Below are 21,329 nucleotides of genomic sequence, written 5' to 3'. Positions count from 1 at the left end.
TTGAAAACAGCACTAAGACCTTCTATTTGTACTGTATTTTTTCCATTATAACTTCCATTCTCTGCTCCTTTACCTTATTGGATTTTACTTCTTTTTTCCGTTCTCCTGTATTCCGCCTTTTCTCCTGCATAATGCAAACCCACTAACCTACAAGCATGAGTGAAATTTTCAGACCTATGAAGAGTAAGTGAAACAAGTTCACCCTACTTATTAATAAAGCACTATAGTTATGTTTGGCACTCTACAGGTAAACAAGACAAGTCATTGATACCTGACTCTTTGTTTTAAATTTACACAAAGCAAATATGACAGCAAACTATTAGGGCAGAGGGGTATATTCTTGGCTATTTGACCTATACCTCACCAGCAGCATAACAAATGGACATTATCACTTCCAAATAAAGAAAAGGAAAATTCTGAAATAAACCCATTAAAACATTAAAGGACTGATCTCGTTTGCCTTTCAGAAAAATCACCATCTTAATTAAAATTAGTTTGGTGGCCAAGCTGATAGTGCTGCAAATTTGTCCATTGTACTAATACATAAGAGAGCCTAATTCAAAGCTGCCCTCAAGCTCTGGGTTGGACTAGCATGGGAGTGCCCCTTGTCTCCAGTAGATAAGCAGAGGTAGAGAGGAAATTATTCACTGAACTCCAATGGAAGTTTAGTAGTCTCATCTGAAACTCTTAGTAACAAGCTCTTGGTGAGACTGCAATAATGGAATATATTCTTTTATAATACATCCTGGTATAGCCTATCACACAAAGAGAATCTATCAATAATAGCATTCTTTAAGTGGCCAGCTGCAAGCAGTATCTTAAAATTACTGCATAGCCAAGGAGAGTAGCTTTGCAAATAAAAGGCAGTGTATAAAGCAGGGGCGGGCAAACTTTTTGGCCTGAGGGCCGCATCGAGTTTTGGAGATTCTATGGAGGGCCAGTTAAGGGAGGGGGTCGTGGCCCGTCTTTCCCCCACCCCCCATCTGCCCTCCTGGGACTCCTGCCCCATCCAACCCCCTGTTCCCTGATGGGCCCCCCCCCCGGGACCCCTGCTCCATCCACCACTCCCACTCCCCATCCCCCGACCGCCCCCAGAACCCCCAACCCTGACTGCCCCCCAGCCGCCCCATCCGACCCCTCCTCTCATTCCTGATTGCCCTCTCGGGACTCCTGCCCCCATTCAACCCCCCCTGTTCCCTGCCCTCTGACTGCCCCGACCCCTATCCACACCCCTGACCACCACCCCGAACTCCCCTGCCCTCTATCCAACCCCCGCTGCTCCCTGCCCCCTTTCCGCACTGCCTGGAGCACCGGTGGCTGGCAGCGCTACAGACGCGCCGCCCAGCTGGAGCCAGCCACGCCGTCGCCACCGCACAGCTCAGAGCATTGTGTCAGGCTGGGCTCTGCAGCTGCATTGCCCCAGGACCTTGCAGCCCTGGTGCCCAGAGCATTGCGCCAGCAGCGGAGTGAGCTGAGGCTGTGGGAGAGGGGGAACAGTGGGGGAGGGGACGGGGGCTAGCCTCCCAGGCCAGGAGCTCAGGGGCTGGGCAGGAGGGTTCTGTGGGCCAGATGTGGCCCGTGGGCCGTAATTTGCCCACCTCTGGTATAAAGAGATGAGATTTTTCTTAATTATTCCTTACAATCACACAATAGATCCCAAAAACTTGGTCTAAGTTTTAATTGTGTTTGACTTAACCTTTAAGAATGACGTTTGCATAAACTCTGTTTATATTTTCCACACAGCTGAAAGGTTCATATAGGAGAACTAATCAAATGTGTAATCGCCCAGAAAGCAGTACTTGGAATTATATCGATTAACAGGAAAAGCAGAGAAATTGTAACTCCAGAAAACTTTAAATTAAAATTCTGTTAAAATACATGTTAACAAGCATTTTTGCTATCTTTATAAATGAAGTAAAATGTCATACTGCTGGGAAACTATTTAAAGGGAGTCTGAAATATTAAAAATCTTCTTAAAAATTAGTTTTTACTTATGCTTCAAGTATCCCATTGACTTGTGCACTCTTCTCATCATCTGACTTTTTTCCCCACGAAGAGTGAGAACTGAGGGGCTAAGATTTGCAATGTTAAAAAAACTGATAGTATAAATAATTTCTATTTGCCTTCCCTCATCCTATCTCCAACTACATGCAGACTTTTGCATCTGTCTCTCATCTGCTCCTGCTCATAATTTATCCCCAGCAGGTCAGGTAGAATGACAGTGACAGTCTTTGATTGGTTTGGATGCCTTTATTACCCCACGTTTGCTTAAAGTGGGACTGATAGCAACAGATCAGTGTATTCTCGCACAAAATCCATCTATGGTTTCCCTTTGCTTACCGCGAAACTCTCAAAAATAAATTATTTTCCTGCCATGTGAAAAACTTCAAATTTGTTATGACTCAAATTGTTTCCCTCTATGACTGAGTTGGTTCATTGATTGGAACTCCCAGAGGAGCACTGTAAAGTCAGATCAGGGTCTTGTATTGTGATTGTTTAATATCTTGACACAGCTCTGTGCTTCAGATCTTCCTCTATGAAAAAGCATGATCACATGGCTAGGATGGTGACCAAGACTTGGGAAATCTTGGTCCATTCCTATGTCTGCCACTGGTGTTTTGTTTGATCTCAGACAAGTCACTTAGAGCCATATTTTTTAAAAGTATTGAGGCACCTAACTCCTGTTGGTTTTAGTGTGAATTAGGAGCCTACCTACCTTTTTAAAATATGGTTTTTAATCTCTTGAATTCCACGTCTGTAACTGGAAGATAAAACTACCTTCTTTCTCCCATCATTTGTCTCTATCACTTAGATTATAAACTCTTCAGGATATGAACTGTCCCTTACTATAGTATGTAAAGCACTTAGTACAGTGAGACCTACTGGGGGTATTTAGGCACTACTGTAATAAAAATCATTATTAATACGGTGGCATATTTTAGTTTTTACCAACAGAAGTACCAAAAAAAAAAACCAAAAAGCCATCATCAAGAAAACCATGCTTCTGTGCTGACAAGATAGTTATTAGTCCACCCAAATATGACATTTAAACATTTTTACTATTTTGTCAACACAACTTCATCAATTTCAATCTGCCCTAGTTCTTATTTCTTGTCCTGATGGGATTCTTCCTTTCCTCTCTCTTCTCTGTGTCCACTGGTTACAGATGCACACGTGCACCCCTCTTCCTCCCCTCCTCTTCCTTTCCTGTTTCCTGGTATTTTAAACATCTATTTAGGTTTGGTTGGTAACTAGCCTGACGGCACCAGCTGTTGTATTTTAATCAAAGGAGAGCAGTATGTTTGTTTTCCCCCAAGCATATTGAGGCTTTACAAATTATTCTTCTTGAAATTCAGCAATATTTTAGAAATCATAGTTTATATTGGGATTCGGAACAGTTTAAAAATAATGTTTCATCTCCAAGCATAGTCCTGTTTACCATGCAAGTCAGATTTTTGGGTAGGTGCATCAAACACTCTACTGTCTTCAATTTAAGATTAATGCTTTCTTAGGGTTTTGAGTTATTTCTGTAGCAATAGTGTAATTTAACAAACAAAATATAAAGTAGTTCCAAACCAAAGTGCTGAATTCTATTATTCATCCTACAGTGTAACTTTGAACATTTGGGTTGCGTATGTGAGAGGTGAGACTTAAAACTTCTAGAATACCAGCAGAGGATGGTTCTGCCTCTAGGCTGTTCAGAAGCTAATTCCCTGATATTGCTGTGGGGGGCCAGGCTTTGTGTGTCGTGGGAAGATGTTGGTATGGTTTTTTATGGGTTTTTTAAATGTATATTATATAGCATAGGACAGCTTTCCTTCCTGAGATGGTGGCTCCGAGGTCATCAACTCTCCAGTGTCCCACGTGATACCCATAAAACATACAATTCAGATGGGCGGCTGCTGCTACTCCCTGTACCAGATGTTAATGGTCCATGTCTCCCTCATCAGCCAGGTTCAGGGCAATAGTCTTGGTGGGCCCATCCCTGCTGCCCACCACCAGTGTGAAAACCCAGTTTCTGCTGGCCATTCGGCACCACACTGAAGCAGCAGTCAATGCCAGCTATGGGGTAGGTAGGTTGGCAAATATGATTCACAGCCTGACTTTTTTTTGTATTCCCCACATTCGGTGGGCAGGCTCTGGTGCTGCTGTCAGGGTATCATGCGCTGTTGGGACCCCCACACACACTCACAGTGGTAGTTGTGGCTTTCTAATGCAGTGGTTCTCAAACTTTTGTACTGGTGACCCCTTTCACATAGCAAGCCGCTGAGTGCAACTACCCCTTATAAATTAAAAACACATTTTTTATATTTAACACCATTATAAATGCTGGAGGCAACGCGGGGTTTGGGGTGGAGGCTGACCGCTCACGACCCCCCATGTAATAACCTTGCGACCCTCTGAGGGGTCCCGACCCCCAGTTTGAGAACCTCTGTTGTAATGCCAATCTATAAAAAGGGAAGTAAGGACAACGTGCGGAATTACAGACCAGTCAGTACCCAGAAAGACTGGAGCAAATAATTAAGCAATCAGTTTGCAAACACCTAGAAGACAATAAGGTGACAAGTAACAGCATGGATTTGTTAAGGACAAATCATGTCAAACCAACCTAATGGTGCCTAATGGTAATAAGCCTTGTGGATAGGGGGAAAGCAGTAGCCCTGGTATATCTTGACTTTAGTAAGGCTTTAATACTGTCTCGCTTGACCTTCTCATAAACAAACTAGGGAAATACAACTTAGATGGAGCTACTATAGGGTAGGTGCATAACTGGTCGGAAAGTAGTTATCAGTGTTTCACAGTCAAGCTGGAAAAGTACATTAAGAAGGGTCCTCCAGGTCCAGTTCTGTTCAATATCTTCATAAATTATTTTAGATAATAGCATAGAGAATGAACTTATAAAGTTTGTGGACGATACCAAGCTGGGAGGGATTTGCAAGTGGTTTGGAGGATAGGATTAAAATTCAAAATGATCTGGACAAACTGGAGAAATGGTCTGAAGTAAACAGGATGAAATTCAATAAGAACAAATGCAAAGTACTCCACGTAGGAAGGAACAAATAATTGCACACATACAAAATGGGAAACGAGTGCCTAGGAAATAGTAGTGCAGAAAGGGGTCTGGGGGCTATAGTAGATCACAAGCTAAATACGAGTGAACAGTGTAACTCTTGCCAAAAAAAAAAAAAAAGCCAACAGCATTCTCGGATGTATTAGCAGGAGTGTTGTAAGCAAGACACAAGAAGTAATTCTTCCATTCTACTGCATGCTGATTAGGCCTCAACTGGAGTACTGTGTCCAGTTCTGGGCACCACATTTCAGGAAAGATGTGAACAAATTGGAGAAAGTCTAGAGAAAAGCAACATTAACGATTAAAGGTCTAGAAAACATGACCTCTGGGGAAAGATTTCAAAAATTGGGTTTTAGTATGAAGAGAAGAGTGAGAGGGGGGGACATCACAGTTTTCAAGTACATAAAAAGTTGTTACAAGGAGGAAAGAGAAAAATTGTTCTCCTTGACATCTGAGGATAGGACAAGAAGCAATGGGCTTAAATTGTTGCAAGGGAGGTTTAGGTTGGACATTAGGAAAAAACTTTCTAACTGTCAGGGTGATTAAGCTCTGGAATAAATTGCTTAGGGAGGTTGTGGAACCTCCATCACTGGAGATTTTTAAGAGCAGGTTAGACAAATACCTGTCAGGGACGGTCTAGATAATACTTAGTCCTGCCATGAGTGCTGGGGACTGGACTAGATGACCTCTCGAGGTCCATTCCAGTCCTAAGATTCTATGATTCTCCCCACCATAGCCCATAGGACGCACTGCCTCCTCTCACCCGGAGTCTGTGTGATCCTGCTGCATATGGGGAATCATTTTCCACTCAAGCCTGGTTAATGCTTTTTCAGTAGTAGCAGTGCCTCCTTAGCTGCTGAGCCACAGTTCTTTGGAGATTGTTGAGGTTACTCCCGTGGTAGTACCAAGGGAAGCCACAACCTCAAAATCTAGGAAGAAAGCCCTCGACAGATATTCACCTTGGTGTTGTGATTTTGGCATTCTGAATAAAACCTTTTCCTGAGATAGATACCTGTACTAGCATGATTGATTTCATACAAATTAGCATATATATATATCCTCTGTATAGGTAGACCTTCCATGCACTAGAAAATATAGCCAGAATAAATTCCTCTGGTCAAAGTATAATGGGATTTGGGTGATTAGCATTTGTCTTAATAATAAATAACATTTTTGTTACTCCCTCTTCCCTTTTCTCCTCGTATCCCTCTTACCCTCCCATCCCCCCCAAAAAGTATAGCATGCAGTGTGTCCTGAACCATGAGGACTGTTTGACTTTGAAATGCCTTGCGTCTTAAATCTCAACCTAGAAGTTGTGATTTTCCCGGCATGAAACAGCCAAGTCTTTGAAGTGCCATAAATCTGTATGGCCTTGATAGCTTTGTTCTTTCAATGAAGGAGAATATCTTTATAAGCACATAGGAGACAACTTCATGATCCTGAGGCAGCCTTTTTCTTCAAATGTATGTCTTCAGAATGATTTTTCTTGTTGCAGTTGTTTGTTCTCACACAGATGCTAACAGTTTTTTGTTGGATTGTCATAATTTCTCTATACCTGTGACCTAAAAAAAATAGAAGTTTTCTTTGGGTTGTAGAGATGGCTGCTGGCAAAAAAAGATGATTTTTTTTCTCATCAGCTAGTGTAAATAGCTTTGGGCACTTTAGATTTGACTGATTGCAAAAATCCAACCCTTAAAATACTGCTTGTGCAAATACTACACTGAATGTTGTTTCTAAAGATAATCATGCTATTCTACTTTTTCCACAAGCCATTCATTCTCACTGCACCAGAGTTGAACTCTGGATCCCAGAATTTTCATCTCCTCAGTCAGGCTGTGTGAGCTGTCACTTTATAATCTCACCTCCTGTACCCTGAAGGATTTAGGGAAATGATAACAGGCTGTGAAACCTGGTCTAGCCAAATATGTCCTTATCACATTGCCTACAATGCTTGTTTTCATCATGTGGATTAGCAAAATGGCTTTGACTTCAAATTTCAAGGTTAGTTTTGAGGACAAAGATCAATTGTTTGGCAAATAAATGTTCTTTTCAAAAACTTCTAACTGCAAATTCAGAGTGAAAAGGAATATTAAAGAGATGTTAAAGGTCTGATTTAAAGCCACTAAAGGGAAAAAAGATCATATAGAGTTGCTAATCTAGGCTGATGCTCAAGACTTAACACGTACCATGGTGTTTTAGAAAGGCACAGTGACTTGAATTAATGCTGTAGTTTCCATGTTCTCTCATAATTTGCAGCATTCATGATAATTTAGTCTTCTAATCAGAAATTGCCTGTATGGTCTGGGCAAGTTTTTAAGGCCACCAAAATCATGACCTAAAGAGACAAGTGCTTAATGTGCACTTAATGCATTATACCACCCTGTATACCAGGGATCTCAAACTCAGATCACCACGAGTGCCACATGAGAACTAGTACATTGGCCCGAGGGCCGCACCACGGACACCTTTTCATATAAAGGTACAAAAGCCCACCCCCCTGCCCCCACTCCACCTCTTCCATGAGACCCTTCCCCTTCCCCAAAGTCCCCACCCCAACTCTGCCCCCTCCCTGCCCCTATTCCAACCCCTTCCCCAAATCCCCACCCCTGCCCCACCTCTTCTCCGCCTCCTCGCCTGAGCGCGTGGCTCCCCATGCCTCCCCCCTCCCTCATGGAAAGCGCTAAGTGCTGCCAAACAGCTGTTTGGCGGCGGGAAGCACCTGGAGGTAGGCAGAGGAGCAGGGACGAGGCACGCTGGGGGGGGGGGGGCAACAGGTGAGGGGAGCTTGGGGCCGGAGGAAATAACTCCGGGGGGCGGGGCGGGGAACTTGGCGGGCAACAAATAACTCTGCGGGCCATGTGTTTGAGACCTCTGCTGTACGTTAATAGGTGCATTTCTAAATGCAACACAATGTTCGATCCACAAACCAGTGGTTTGATGGTCTCTACACCTCTCCTTGTTCCACCATTATGTTTAGGCTTGGAAGGTTTAGCTTTTTAAACAGTAAATTTCAGTTAACATCAATTTCACCACAATACAAACCCACGAAAAAATATTTTTATTGATAATAATCTAAATTTAGAGATAGGCAAAGTAAGAAAAATGCTGCCTGAGAATTTATTAGAGTTTATGAGCATATTTACTTTGTATATTTTCACATGCAATGTTTGTATTTTAGCAGTTATAGAACACAAATACTTCTTTAAATTTTACACTAGAGTATCAATGCTCTTGCAACAAAAAGAAAATACACCAGGTCACAGATGGCTCAACAATCTCACCCACACACTGGCTGCACTGCCCAGGAAGAAGCCCAGATTCCCTAAGGGCTTGTCTACACTGGCAAGTTTTGTCGCCAAAAACTGCCTTTTGGTGATAAAACAGCAAGAGCATACACACTACAATGGGACTTTTGTCGCGAAAAAGGCCCAGTTTTGGTGACAAAAAACTTCCACCACTTTTGTCTTTTCCCCTCCCTTTATTGTCAACAAAGACCCAGTGTAGACCCTGCTGATTGTTTTGTCGACAGAACTGTCTTCCGCCAGTATCCCACAATGCCTGCCCTGGTTGCTCTGCTCAGTGTTTTGATTTCTGCTGCCCTGCAGGCATGCGCCCCTCCCCTTTCAAAGCTCCAGGAAGTATCTGTGTGCTGCTCTGTTTGGGGAACAAAATTGCAAATCATTGGAATGCTCCTGTTCTGCCCGGCACTAGGAACACAGCAGCAGGCAGAGGAGGACCGACTGCTGTGCTGCTTTGCCATTCCTCAGCACAGGGAGCTCACAGAGCTACTCAGGATGCTCCTCTCCGCAGCCGAGGGGGCTGTGGGAGAACTTGGAGACAATCCCAAGATGGGCCGCGATCAGCTCTTCATTCCCACAACACTGCACGGTGGGATACATACCCATAGTGCATTGCTCACCCTGCTGATGGTGTCCCCAATGTGGACATGATCTCTCGACAGAGGAAACAAGTGTGAACACCTTTTGGCGATTTTTGTTTTGTCGAATTTTGGGTGTTGACATAAGTTTTATCAACAAAACTTGGTAGTGTAGACAAGCCATAAGAAATGATCCTCCTCCTCAGCAACCTCCCAGTCCAGCGACATCTTCAAAATGCCTGTTTTGACCCAGTGGTTGAGGGTCATGAACTATCTCCCGCTCCTGATCCAACATAGCACCTATTCTCCTCCCACCATTAGGACGATCATCTCTCCTATTTCCTACCTTCCTGGGTGGATGGATCCTGGAAGTGATTTCTCCAGTTCAGCTTCTTATCACCCTCCTCCCCCATTCCTCTTCAGGGACACCGCTCACAAAGACTTCTTATGGCAGGAGGTACAATCCCTCCTAGTTCTGGGGGCGATCGAACTTGTCCTACCAGACTTCATCGGGAAAGGGTTCTATTCTTGGTACTTCCTCGTCCTGAAGAAAAGAGGGGGATTGAGATTCATCCTAGACCTCAGGACTTTAAATACTTTTGTCCACTCCCAATGGTTCAGAATGGTGACTCTAACAACAGCAATTCCCTCTCTGGATCCAGGAGAATGGTTTGTTTCCCTCAGCCTTTAGGATATTTATTTTCATGTCACCATTCATCCCTCACACAAACTATTCCTACATTTTGTGGTAGACAGGGACCACTACCAGTATTGCATCCTACTCTTTGGCCTCTCTGCCACCCCAAAGGTCTTTACCAAAGTTCTGTCAGCAGCAGCCTATCTTCACTAGAAAGGCATCATAGTCTTTCCCTACCTGGACGATCAGCTCCAAAAGGGCCCCTCACTTCTCAAAGCAACCAGCAAGGCCCTGTCTCTGTATCACTCTCTGGGTCTCCACTTCAACTTGGAGAAGTCTACCCTAACATCACACAACATATGGACTTCATCAGAGCCACTCTGGACTCCTCTTTTTGCCAGAGCATACTGTACCAGGGACCAATTCACCACAATGGCCAACCTTGTCTCAACAATACAAGAGGGTCCATAAAACACCGCAAGGATGTGCTGGCAACTTCTGGGCCATGTAGCAGCCTGCACGTTTGTGACTCCCTTCGCAAAACTTCACTCTGTGTCCTTAAGCATGGTTGAGAACCGTCTATACAGCCAACAGACACAATCTATCTAAGCAGGTGTCCAGACCTCAGAAGGTCCTCAATTCTATGAACTGGTGGAAGGATCCTCAAAAGGTATGCATAGGAGTTCCATTGGTACTGCCCCTCCCACGAGGATTATCACCACAGATGCCTCCCTCATAGTTTGGGGTGCACACTTCCATCACAGCATTTCACCCTCCATAGAGGATTCTAAGTCTTTGCCCACCCCACCATTGCAAAAGCCTATTCAACCTTTTCCTTCCTATCAAGGAAACAATTCCATCATGGGACATGGCCTTAGTTTTCAATGCTCTACATTTGAACATCTGGGGAGTTGTTTGCTCCTTCATTTGTCCCTAAAGATCTCATTCCTTGTCACCATTACTTCCTCCAGGAGGGTGGGGGAACGTCAGTCCTTAAAGACGGACTCACCATCTATGGTGTTGACTCTGTGTCCACTCTCACTTCCTTCCTAAACTCGTCTGAATTCCATGTTAATGAAGAAATTCACCTACTAGTATTTTACCCCAAGCCTCACTCTTCAAGAGAAGAATGGAGCCTCTATACACTGGACATTAAAAAAGCTTTTGCCTTGACAGGATTAGGCCCTTTCAGGCATCCGCTAAATTCTTTGTCTCTTTTGCAGAACAAATTAAAGGACATCTGATCTCTATTCAAAGACTGTCCAAATGGATTACAGATGCTGTAAAGCTAAAAAAGGGGGTGGTTCTCCTCTGAGAGTTATTGCTCATTCCACCAGGGCAAGGTCTACCTCTGTCGCACTTCTCAAAAATGTACCCATTTCAGACATCTGTAGGGCAGCCACCTGGTGTTCGCCTCATACATTTTACCAGCATTATGTTCTCATGCCTGACCCCAGGACTGACACAGCTTTCCTATGGTCTGTACTATATCTGCTTCCTTGGCACCCTTCTCCCTGATGGAGGTACTTCTTGGGAGTCTAGGACACTAGTCGAAGGAGAGGTTACTTCTCTTGCCCAATAACTTGAGTTCCTTGAGATGTCTGTCCGTATGGGTGCTCCACTACCTACCCTCCTTCCTGTCTGCCTTGGAGTCTCTTTCTTGGGACTTCCGTGATTGAGAAGGAACAGATGTGGTGGTGGGTCGATCTTTCCCTATATACTTTTGTATTGGGGCATGAGGGTGACTAGGGCACAGATGCGGACCTGCAGACGCTGCTGACAAAAATCTCCAATTGAGCAAACATCTTAGAACTCAAATTACTGTACAAGATAAGTAACTCCTCCACCTTTCTTGTTCCACATTTCTGGGACTAGCCAAAATAGGATAGTTAGTTTTCCAGTTAAAAGAGCCTGTAATTGATGGAGTATGCTTGAACTATCACCTCATGTATGTTCTTAGGGCTTCTGATTTCAAATGATAGATGCTAGTAGAAGTTTATTGAGGTCTAGGCCATGACTTACAAGTTAAATAATTTCAGGTCTATTTGTTTTAAAATATTTTTCAGTCACAGTATGACCTCTGAGCTTCTAACCATTATCTAAATACCAGCCACACTGCTCCTAATCAGTTCAAAAACAATATGCCTCTGAAGTCCAGAAGCAGGCACTGAAAAACTTGCTTACTTTAGGATTCGCAGCATTACACTGGCTACTAAAATACATTTCACTACTCTTTGGCCAGTCATTGTTGAAGACCAGAAACAGCCCTATATAAAACAAAATAACCTAATTTGAAAGGAGTCCTCACATTTTCAGGAGGAACAATGTGCATTGCTTTTTTCAAGTTAATGTCTTTCCATCGTAGAGATGCATTATAACAAAATTGCAGTTCAACCTTAAAGTGTATTAGAAATGCATATACGGAATCTTTTTCCTTTCTTTCTAAATAGCATGTGTAACTGTGAACCCTATATTTTTCCTCCTGTGACACTCTGTACCTCAAAGCAGCACCCTGGAACCTCCATATTCACCATGGTGATATGATTAATATGTTTTGTACAAAGTATATCTTGTGAGGCATCATTTTAAAAGTCTTGATCTGTTGAACATTAATATCCTGTTGGATTGTGTGTACTATCATTGTATGTGAAGATATGAAGTATTACTATGTGTGTTACTGAAATATGTTGGGAGCACCCACAACCAGCCTTTCAGTTACAACCATTGAGTAGCCATCCATAGCCATACAGTGTTAATGGCTCATCAACACCTATCAAGAAAAGAATCCACTATCCCAGAGACTCCTTAGAGAAGGCACATATGCAATAGAGACTGCTTGACCAGTGGGGACTGCCTGAACCCCTCGTCACAGCAAGATCTTTCCACAAGCTGAAAGAAAGTATAAAAGAGGGGAAGTGACATAATTATTTGGCGCCCCTCTCTCTCTCTTTTCCCTCCTCCCTGCCCCCATCTCAACACCTGGAAGAAGGTCTGGAGAAAGACTTTCAACTAGGAAAGATTGGTCCCAGCCCTGGAAGGTTAGCCCCAGCCTGTTTATTGAGGAACTCTAGCTGGCTTGTACCATCTGTCAGGGTGAGACATTGTTTGATTCAACTCTGGCTTAGACTAAAAGTTTAGGATTTAAAATGTGTGTTTCTATTTTTATTTCTTGAGGTAATTGTCTCTGACCTTTATGCCTACCACTTATAATCACTTAACATTTAGCTTTCTGTAGTTAATAAATCTATTTTATATTTTACCTAAAAACAGTGTGTTGTAGCTGAACTGCTTGGGAAATCTCAGCTCAGATTAACCAAGGGCTGGTGCACATGCGCTACCCTTTTGTCGGAGTGGTGAACTAGGTAATGAGCTTACACTGGCCAGGCTTCTGACCAGTGCAAGACGGCACAGTTGTGGGGTGCAAGGCTGGGGAGCTGAGGGGAATTGGCTGGAGCCTCTCTATTGATAGTTCATGAGTGGCTGGGAGATCGTTCACACAACTCAGTTGGGTGTGTCCCGGCCTGTGGATGGCTGTGTATGTGCAGTGCCTGTCAGAGGCTTGTAGCTTGACATCAGCATCACAATGTGAGAGGCAGCCCAGGTTAGTGGGTTTGGAGGGCTCAGCGATCCTACAGCCCAGGTTGCACCTCGGGGACCCTGTCACGCCTGCCCTTTGGAAAAAGTATTTTAATGAGTTTCTGTTCTAAATGTCATGAAGGCTGCATTTTCCATTGAGGGACAGGGAAGGGAAACCTGTGTATTTTGCAGGAAAGTTGGGGGGGGGGGGGGGTTATTTATTTATTTATTTATTTATTTATTTACAATAGTGCAACAGAAGTCACTGTTTGCACATGCAGTGTTCAGTGGAAGAAGTTCTACTAATGCACATAATGTGCTGTCTTAAAAGATTGCTGCCTAGGAATGAAATGGGGACATTCATGAGCAAGGTCATGTTTTTGATAACAATTTACAGTGATTTCAAATGGCACATATAGAACACACAGTCAGAGAGGGAAACAGCAGTTGCCCCCCTTTGCAAGAGAGTATTGCTTTTCGTTCCCCGTGGTAGGTGACCTTTCAGACTGTTCAAAATAAGCCTACTGCAAGTTTTCCTATATCGTTCTTCTGCCAATATTGTACTTGGGATACACGTAAGCTCAGTTCTTTGTGTTCAGCATGCATACAGAACAGACTAGCAGAAATTGCACATAGTCTTGCCCTGGTCTGATCAAAAGCCAGCTGATGTACTCCGTCAAAAACTAGAAGAGTTTGTGATGTGAATGAATGCCGTTTAGAATCAGTTGAAATTGGTTCATTTTAACTGAGGACATAAAATAGATTTAAAATGCTTATTTTTCTCTGAGATGAAAAGGTCAGTATGTTAACCCATCTAGTAACTCTACTTCCTCTGCTGATGCTGGAGGGTCTGTTAAACATCTACAGTTAATGCATTGCTTTGCTTCTAGCAACCTCAAGTTGAGAGAACTTGAATGATGTTCAGACACGGTGATCCATTTCTTGTTTTTAAATTGACAACAAGACTCTGTTAAAGTTGCAACTATTCTTTATAAGGGGAGAAAAAGAGATGATTATCTGCACTATGTTATTTGACTATTGCTAAATCCCAAACCATCAGAGAAAAACTCAAAAGTTATGCTCCATGTTTTGTTGCTGTTTAGGTCATGAGGGAATGGGAAGAAGCGGAACGCCAAGCAAAGAACTTGCCAAAGGCTGATAAGAAGGCTGTTATCCAGGTAAAGAAAAACACAATTACAAGCAGACCAATTGGGGTTGCAAATAAAATACGAACCATGCTAGCTGTGGTAAAATTTGGAAGCATAATTGTGTTGGGGAATTATTATTTTCTGCTTTTACTGTTGCTCTTTTAGCTGCCAGATATCAGTCTATATGCTTTTATACTTAGCAGTTGAATTGCAGTGGAGAGCCTCACAATTTACAGTGTTACCACTGTAGGGGAAAGTTTTCAATGACATTAAGATTTATCTTCAGCAGGAGTTGGGAACCCCATTCCCCCTTAGGCCACTTTGACCATCCCAGCTGTAGTGAGTAGTTACACCAGAATTGTAACAGTATAAACTTTTGATACTGCACGAGTATCTTGGTTCCAAGTAGAAATGGGTAAACAGGTTTTGGGAGATTGGAATAGGAACCAACCCCACTCAAAATAAACCTTCAACCAAACTGGAAATGAACTATTTTTCTTTCTGAAATATTGGGAATGTTCGGAGGGCCTGTATCAGGGCAGAGGGTGGTTCTTCGAGTGATTTCTCATGTGTACTCCACAATAGGTGTGTGTGCTCACCACGTGCACCAGTGCCGGAAGTTCTTCCCCTAGCAGTACCTGTAGGGGAGCGCCCTAGCGACCCCTGGTGTGGCGCCTCCATGGCGCAGTAAAAGGGGCGCTGCGCACTCCCCGCACCCTCAATTCCTTCTTGCCGCCAGTGAAGGTGCTTCGGAACTGCTCTCCTCCAGCTTTGCTCGAAACAGCTTGTTCGTTCAGTCTTTGGTACCTGTAGTTAGTTAGTTGTTTAGTTAAGCTAGAGCGCCCCGGCTGGGGCATGCCCCGTGCCACAGGTTTTAAGTCGTGCAACACTTGTAGACGATCTATGCCAGTGAGTGATCCGCACGTGGACTGTTTACGCTGTTTGCGGGGGGACCCATCTCAGTAATCACTGCAAGATTTGCAAGTCGTTTAAGCCTCAGACCAAGAGAGAAAGGGACATTAGGCTCCGGGCTATTCTGATGGAGTCAGCGCTGACCCCAGCTCCACGGCGCCGCTCCGAGTCAGCACTGGGTACCGCAGTGTCAGTGCACGGCAACCCTTTGGCGCCATCGACTATTCGGCACCGCTCCCCGTCCACGGGGCATGCCAAGAAGGCCAGGAAGAGGCCTTCTTTGCCGCAGCACTGGAATAAACCCGGGACAGAGGCTAGACCTATGTTGGGCAGTCCTCGATCCCCGCCGGCCTCTAGGCTTCTGACTCAAGTCGAGCGGAGTAGCCCACCCGTTAGGAGCAGGCCTCCTCGGATGTCCGGATGCCCTCCACACCGGAGGCCCGGCAGGCAGCTCGGGATGTTATGTCCATGCCGGGAGCACCGCTGATGTCGGCACCGTGCTCCAGAGGCAAGCTGCCGCTGGGATCTCTGCAGTCACCCTCGGCTCGGTACCAGTTTCAGTCAAGGGAATGTTCCCGATACTGTTCACTGCCCAGCGACTGTTCAGGGTAAAGTCCACATGGATCACCCTCGACGCCCACCAGCCTGTCTGGTTGGGTGCCGTCTGACCGAGACTCTTGGCACCACTCCGCCTCGAGGAGCGAACACCGACAGGACGGAGGCAGGCGACACCAAAGGTCCTAGTCTCAGAGGGGTTATCGCAGCCGGTCACGGCACAAACATCGACGTCGTTCCCGTTTGTCATCCTGCTCCAGGACCTCGCCATGGCACCGCTTCCGCAGCCCTGGGCATCGGTCGCCATCATCTCGCCGTCACAGGTCCGCCCGCCGGAGCCGATCACGGAGCAGCTGTTACCGACAGTACCAGTCCTCCACGTCGGGATCGCGGTCCCGTGGTCAGCATCGCTCCTGGCGACGCCGCTTTTCCTGGTCCAGGGACAGCGGCAGGTCGTATGTCAGCCTGGCCTCCCTTCGTAGTCGTCCATCCATGGGTCAGGCCAAACAGCCGGCTCCACCGGTTTCACAGCACCGGGCCCCATGGCTGGCCCAATGGTACCAGTGGGCACTGTGGCCCCTGATGCAGCCCCCGGTGGGGGCTCGCTCAGTGGCCGGAGCCTCAGAAGGACCATTGGCCTCCCTCTCCGGACCTCTGAGGAAGGAGTTGGTGGGAGGTACATCCTCGGCACCATGCCTGGAGACCGACCAGGTGGTGGACACTCCAGTGCTGGTGGACGCACAAAGTACCGCATTGGCCTCCTCACCCTCCATGGATGAGACTATTACAGCTCCTCCTGCCTCCGTCCTGCAAGAGGACTTTAGGGCCCACGAAGAATTATTAAAAAGTGTGGCATCAAGCCTCCCCCTCCAAGCAGAGGAGATGGAGGAGCCCTCGGACTCCCTGTTTATGTACTGTCCTCTTCGGCACCGGGCAGGGTGGCCTTGCCTCTCCACGAAGGGGTGGCAAAAATTTCAAATGCCCTGTGGCAAACCCCGGCCTCATTGGCCCCCATTTCTAAGAGAGCGGAACGCAAGTATTTTGTACCTGTCAAGGGCCATGAATACTTATACACCCACCCTGCTTGTAACTCCCTGGTGGTTGAGTTGGTCAACCACAGGGAATGGCAGGGCCAACTAGCCCCTACCCCGAAAAATAAAGATTCAAGGAGGCTGGACTCATTTGGAAGAAAAATGTATTCGTCCTCAAGCTTCCAGTTATGGGTGGCGAACCACCAGGCTCTCCTGGGCCGGTATGAGTTCAATCTGTGGGGCTCCCTGCCCAAGTTCGAGGACTCCCTCCAGGAGCGCGACAGGAAGGAGTTCAAAGCGCTGGTGGAGGAGGGCACAGCAGCTGCCAGGGCAACTCCGCAGGCAGCTTCGAATGCAGCAGACATGCTGCGCGGTCCATGGCCTCCGCGGTGTCCATGAGAACAGCATCATGGCTCCTGCTCTCTGGGCTGTCCAGCGAGGCACAGACCTCCCTGCAGGACCTCCCTTTTAACGGCAAAGCTCTGTTTGTGGAACAAACGGATACAAAGCTGCATGGCCTGAAAGACTCCCGCATGACTCTCCAGACTCTGGGTCTCTATGTTCTGGCTCCGGCTAAACCTAAGTTCAAGCCACAGCAGGCTCCCGCTCAGGCCACCCATTCAAAATACGAGACCACTTATAAGAAGTTGCGGGACTATAATAGGTGCCCAGAGGGGCAGTCTCAGCCTGCCCCCCAGCCTGGGTCCTCCAAGGGCAAGCAAACGGGGAAAAGGGGTTTTGACGGGACATCTGGGGGCGCCCTGCCTGTTCTCATCAGGGATCTACCCTCAATAAAGCTTCCCTTCTCCAATCAGTTGTGCGATTTCCTCCCGGAGAGGTCGCGGCTGACCTCGGACCGATTGGTCCTCAATACCATCTCCTGGAGCTACACTGTGGAAGCAGAGGTTCAGAAAATCTATCAAGTACAAGGGCAAATTCACATGCTTCAAAATATATATCAAGTTGAAAAGTATGCCTTTCAGACATCTTATAGAGTGTCCACCTTATGTACCAAGTATGATGTATTGTGTTTTATGACTAAGATTGTACAACAACCCCATCATATTATCGCTATGGGAATGTTATTGCTTGTGTTGTTGTTAGCTAGTGTAGGAGTATGTTGTTGTTGTTGTTGTAAAGGACATAATAATAGTAATACCTTTCATGTCCATGCTCATCATGCATTGTCATTACATCCAATCAAAACGCCTAAGGTTGAAGCATCTGATGTAGAATCTGAATTCCAAGATTTAATGCAAATAGAGATTTGAAAATGTTTGTTGTACTAGTAGTACAAAAGGGGGGGTTGTGGAAGCAGAGAAAGAACTGACAGGAAGGGGATGCAATGCATGACAGTTCGTTAGCAAGAGTCAGGCTAACTGTAACCCTAATAACGCGAGATTTGTAGAAGCGAGGATTGTATGAGGCGAGTGGGAAAGAACTGTGTGAGAAGTTGCAACCTTGTGTAGATAATGTGTAGAAAATATTGTATGTAGACTAGAGTCAAAACAGGTGAGAAAAATAAGATATCAAGATGGCCTATGTATAAACAAAATGCAGCTGTTTATTATTGTCTGTAATGAAAGGTATAAAGGTTTGCTGTAATTGTTTACCTGTAGAGAGACCTGGTTAGCTCTCTCCCTCTACGCAATTGTTAGAGAAAATAGAAGTATCTGACTTGCTGTACCCAAACAAAGAGTGAGAACTCTGTTATTCTCCAACAATGCCCTCCAGTTTACTTCCAACCACCCCTGCCCCCGTCCCTCCTGGGGGACCCCTTGCACGAGGTGGGGCGGATCCTGGGCCTAGGAGCGGTGGAAGTGGTACCAGGGGATTTCAAAGGCAAGGGGTACTACTCCCACTATTTCCTTATCCCGAATGCCAAAGCGGTGCTCAGGCCCATCTTGGGCCTGCGAGGCCTGAAACAGTACATGGTGAAGCTCAAGTTCTGTATGGTCTTCCTGGCCTCGATCATCCCCTTCCTGGATCCCGGGGACTGGTACACCGCCCTTGATTTGCAGGATGCGTACTTCCACATTCATATATTCGAGGGGCACAGCCGCTTCCTCCATTTCACGGTGGCGCAGGAACACTACCAATTTTCGGTCCTCCCATTTGGCCTGTCCACTGTCCCCAGGGTATTCACGAAATGTATGTCGGTGGTGGTGGCCAACCTCAGGCGCTGGGGGGTCCAGATCTTCCCCTATCTGGATGACTGGTTGGTCAAGGGCAGCTCCCAGTCACAGGTGCGGGATCACATGGCGCTTCTTCTGTCCACGTGCACCACTTTGGGCCCGTTGGTAAACAACACCAAGTCCATGTTAGTCCCGGTACAACGCATAGAGTTTATCGGGGCGGTCCTGAACGCCTCGTCGGCCAGAGCCTCCTTTCCACCGAACAGGTTTGAGACCCTGAAGGGGCTCATCGACACGGTCACAAGGTTTCCGGTGACAACAGCGAGAGCGTGCCTCTAGCTCTTGGGTCACATGTCGGCGTGCACATATGTGGTCCGTCACGCCAGACTCACGATGAGGCCCCTCCAGCTCTGGTTAGCCTCTGAGTTTTCCCAAGCCAGGGACAGGATGGACAAAGTCCTCACGGTGCCCGAGCCAGTGATCGGTGCCCGAGCCAGTGATCACCGCCCTACGGTGGTGTTCCTCCCCGAGAAACATGCTCCAAGGGGTCCTATTCAGGGGCAGGACCCTGTCACTGGAACTGGTGTCCAACACATCGAACCTGGGATGGGGGGCCCATGTGGGGAACGTTTAGACCCAAGCTCTGTGGTCGGCTCAGGATCTGACCCTCCACATAAACGTCAAGGAGCTCAGTGTGGTACGACTGGCATGCATGGCCTTCCACTCGCATCTGGAGGGCCAGATGATCAGTGTCCTCATGGACAACACGGCCTCGATGTTCTACATCAACAGGCAAGGCGGGTCCCGATCCTCTGCTCTCTGCCACGAAGCCCTCAGGCTGTGGGACTTATGTTTAGTCCTCGACATCTGCCTACGGGCCTTCCGGAACCCGGAACGCACAGGCGGATCACTTGAGCAGGGACTTCTCCTCTCAGCATGAGTGGTCTCTCCACCCAGAGGTGGTAAACAGACTTTTTCAAGTATGGGGAACTCTCCAGGTGGACCTGTTCGCGACTCGGCAGAACTGTCGCTGTCCCTGGTTCTGCTCCGGGGCGGGGGGACCGCTATCTCCGATGCCTTCCTCCTGTCCTGGTCAAGCCAGTTTCTCTATGCCTTTCCCCCGTTCCCGCTGATCGGCAAGGTCCTGGAACAGATAAAGACGGACAAGGCCTGGGTCCTTCTGATTGCCCTGGCATGGCCCAGGCATCATTGGTACATGGCCCTCACAGGCGTGGCAGTCACCCCACCATTGCTGAGGCCTGGGTCTCCCGCTGAGACCTGCTCTCCCAGGACCAAGGCCGCCTCCTCCACCCCACCCTAGCAGCACTCCACCTCATAGCATGGCTACTCAATGGTTAGGTAGGGAGGAAAGGACGTGCTCGGAAGGGGTTCAGCGTGTCCTTCTAGAAAGCAGGCGGCCCTCCACATGCCGAGCCTACTTGGCAAAGTGTTCTCAGTTTTCCAGATGAGCGGACGAGTGTGGCATTTCCCTGGTGGCTGCCCCGATCCAGCTTATTCTGGACTACTTCTTTCACCTTAGAGCCCAGGGCCTAGCGCCCTCATCAGACAAGGTGCACCTGGCAGCCATATCAGCCTTCCATCTGCTGGTGCAGGGCCACACGATATTCTCCCATGCTATGACTGGCCGATTCCTTAAGGGGTTGGATTGCCTCTTCCCGTATGTTAGGCCCCCAATCCTGCAGTGGGACTTAAACCTGGTGTTGGCCTGTCTGACGGGGCCCCCGTTTGAGCCACTAGCCACATGCTCCTGGTCACACCTCTTGTGGAAAGTGGCCTTCCTGGTTGCGATCAGGTCGGCTAGACGGGTCTCGGAACTCAGGGCCCTGTTCTCCAAGCCCCTGTACACGGTGTTTCATAAAGATAAGCTCCGCCCACACATTCCTCCCAAAGGTAGTCTCTGCCTATCACATGGGTCAGGATATTTTTCTGCCGGTCCTCTGCCCCAAGCCCCATGCGTCCAGCAAGGAGCACCGCCCCCACACCGTGGATGTGAGACGGGCTCTGGCTTTTTACCTGGAGTGGACTAAGCAGCTCAGAAAGTCCTCGCAACTGTTCATCACCTCGGCCAAGCACATGAAAGGTCGGCCGATCTCCACTCAGGATCACCTCGTGCATCCATACCTGTTATGACCTGGCGGGAATCCCTCCACCACCAATTGTCAAGACGTACTCGACTAGGGCACAGGCCTCATCGGCTGCCTTTTTGGCCCATGTCCCCATTCTGGACATTTGCAGGGCTGCCACTTGTTCTTCAGTTCACACGTTCACCTCGCGTTATGTGATTGTCTCTCAGGGCAGGGAGGACACTAGGTTTGGCAGGGCTGTGCTCCGTCCCGAGAATTTGTGAACTCCTACCCACGTCCAAC

The 21,329-nt window shown here is 46.9% G+C and overlaps 1 protein-coding gene across 10 annotated transcripts in view; it reads left to right on the top strand.

The window, feature by feature from the left end:
• The window catches only part of APP (amyloid beta precursor protein), a 323,444-nt gene that overhangs the window by 219,134 nt on the left and 82,981 nt on the right, over positions 1-21,329 (top strand). For all 10 annotated transcript variants that reach the window (XM_005289303.4, XM_065576464.1, XM_065576485.1 and 7 more), the window contains one exon: positions 14,265-14,339. In XM_005289303.4, coding sequence (XP_005289360.4) covers positions 14,265-14,339 — 75 coding nt within the window. The remainder of the gene's footprint in view (positions 1-14,264; positions 14,340-21,329) is intronic.

Source organism: Chrysemys picta, chromosome 1, assembly GCF_011386835.1.
Source record: "Chrysemys picta bellii isolate R12L10 chromosome 1, ASM1138683v2, whole genome shotgun sequence".
Classification (NCBI taxonomy): domain Eukaryota; kingdom Metazoa; phylum Chordata; order Testudines; family Emydidae; genus Chrysemys; species Chrysemys picta.
Note: the sequence above shows the minus strand (reverse complement) of the source record. Positions and strands in the feature narration are given on the sequence as shown.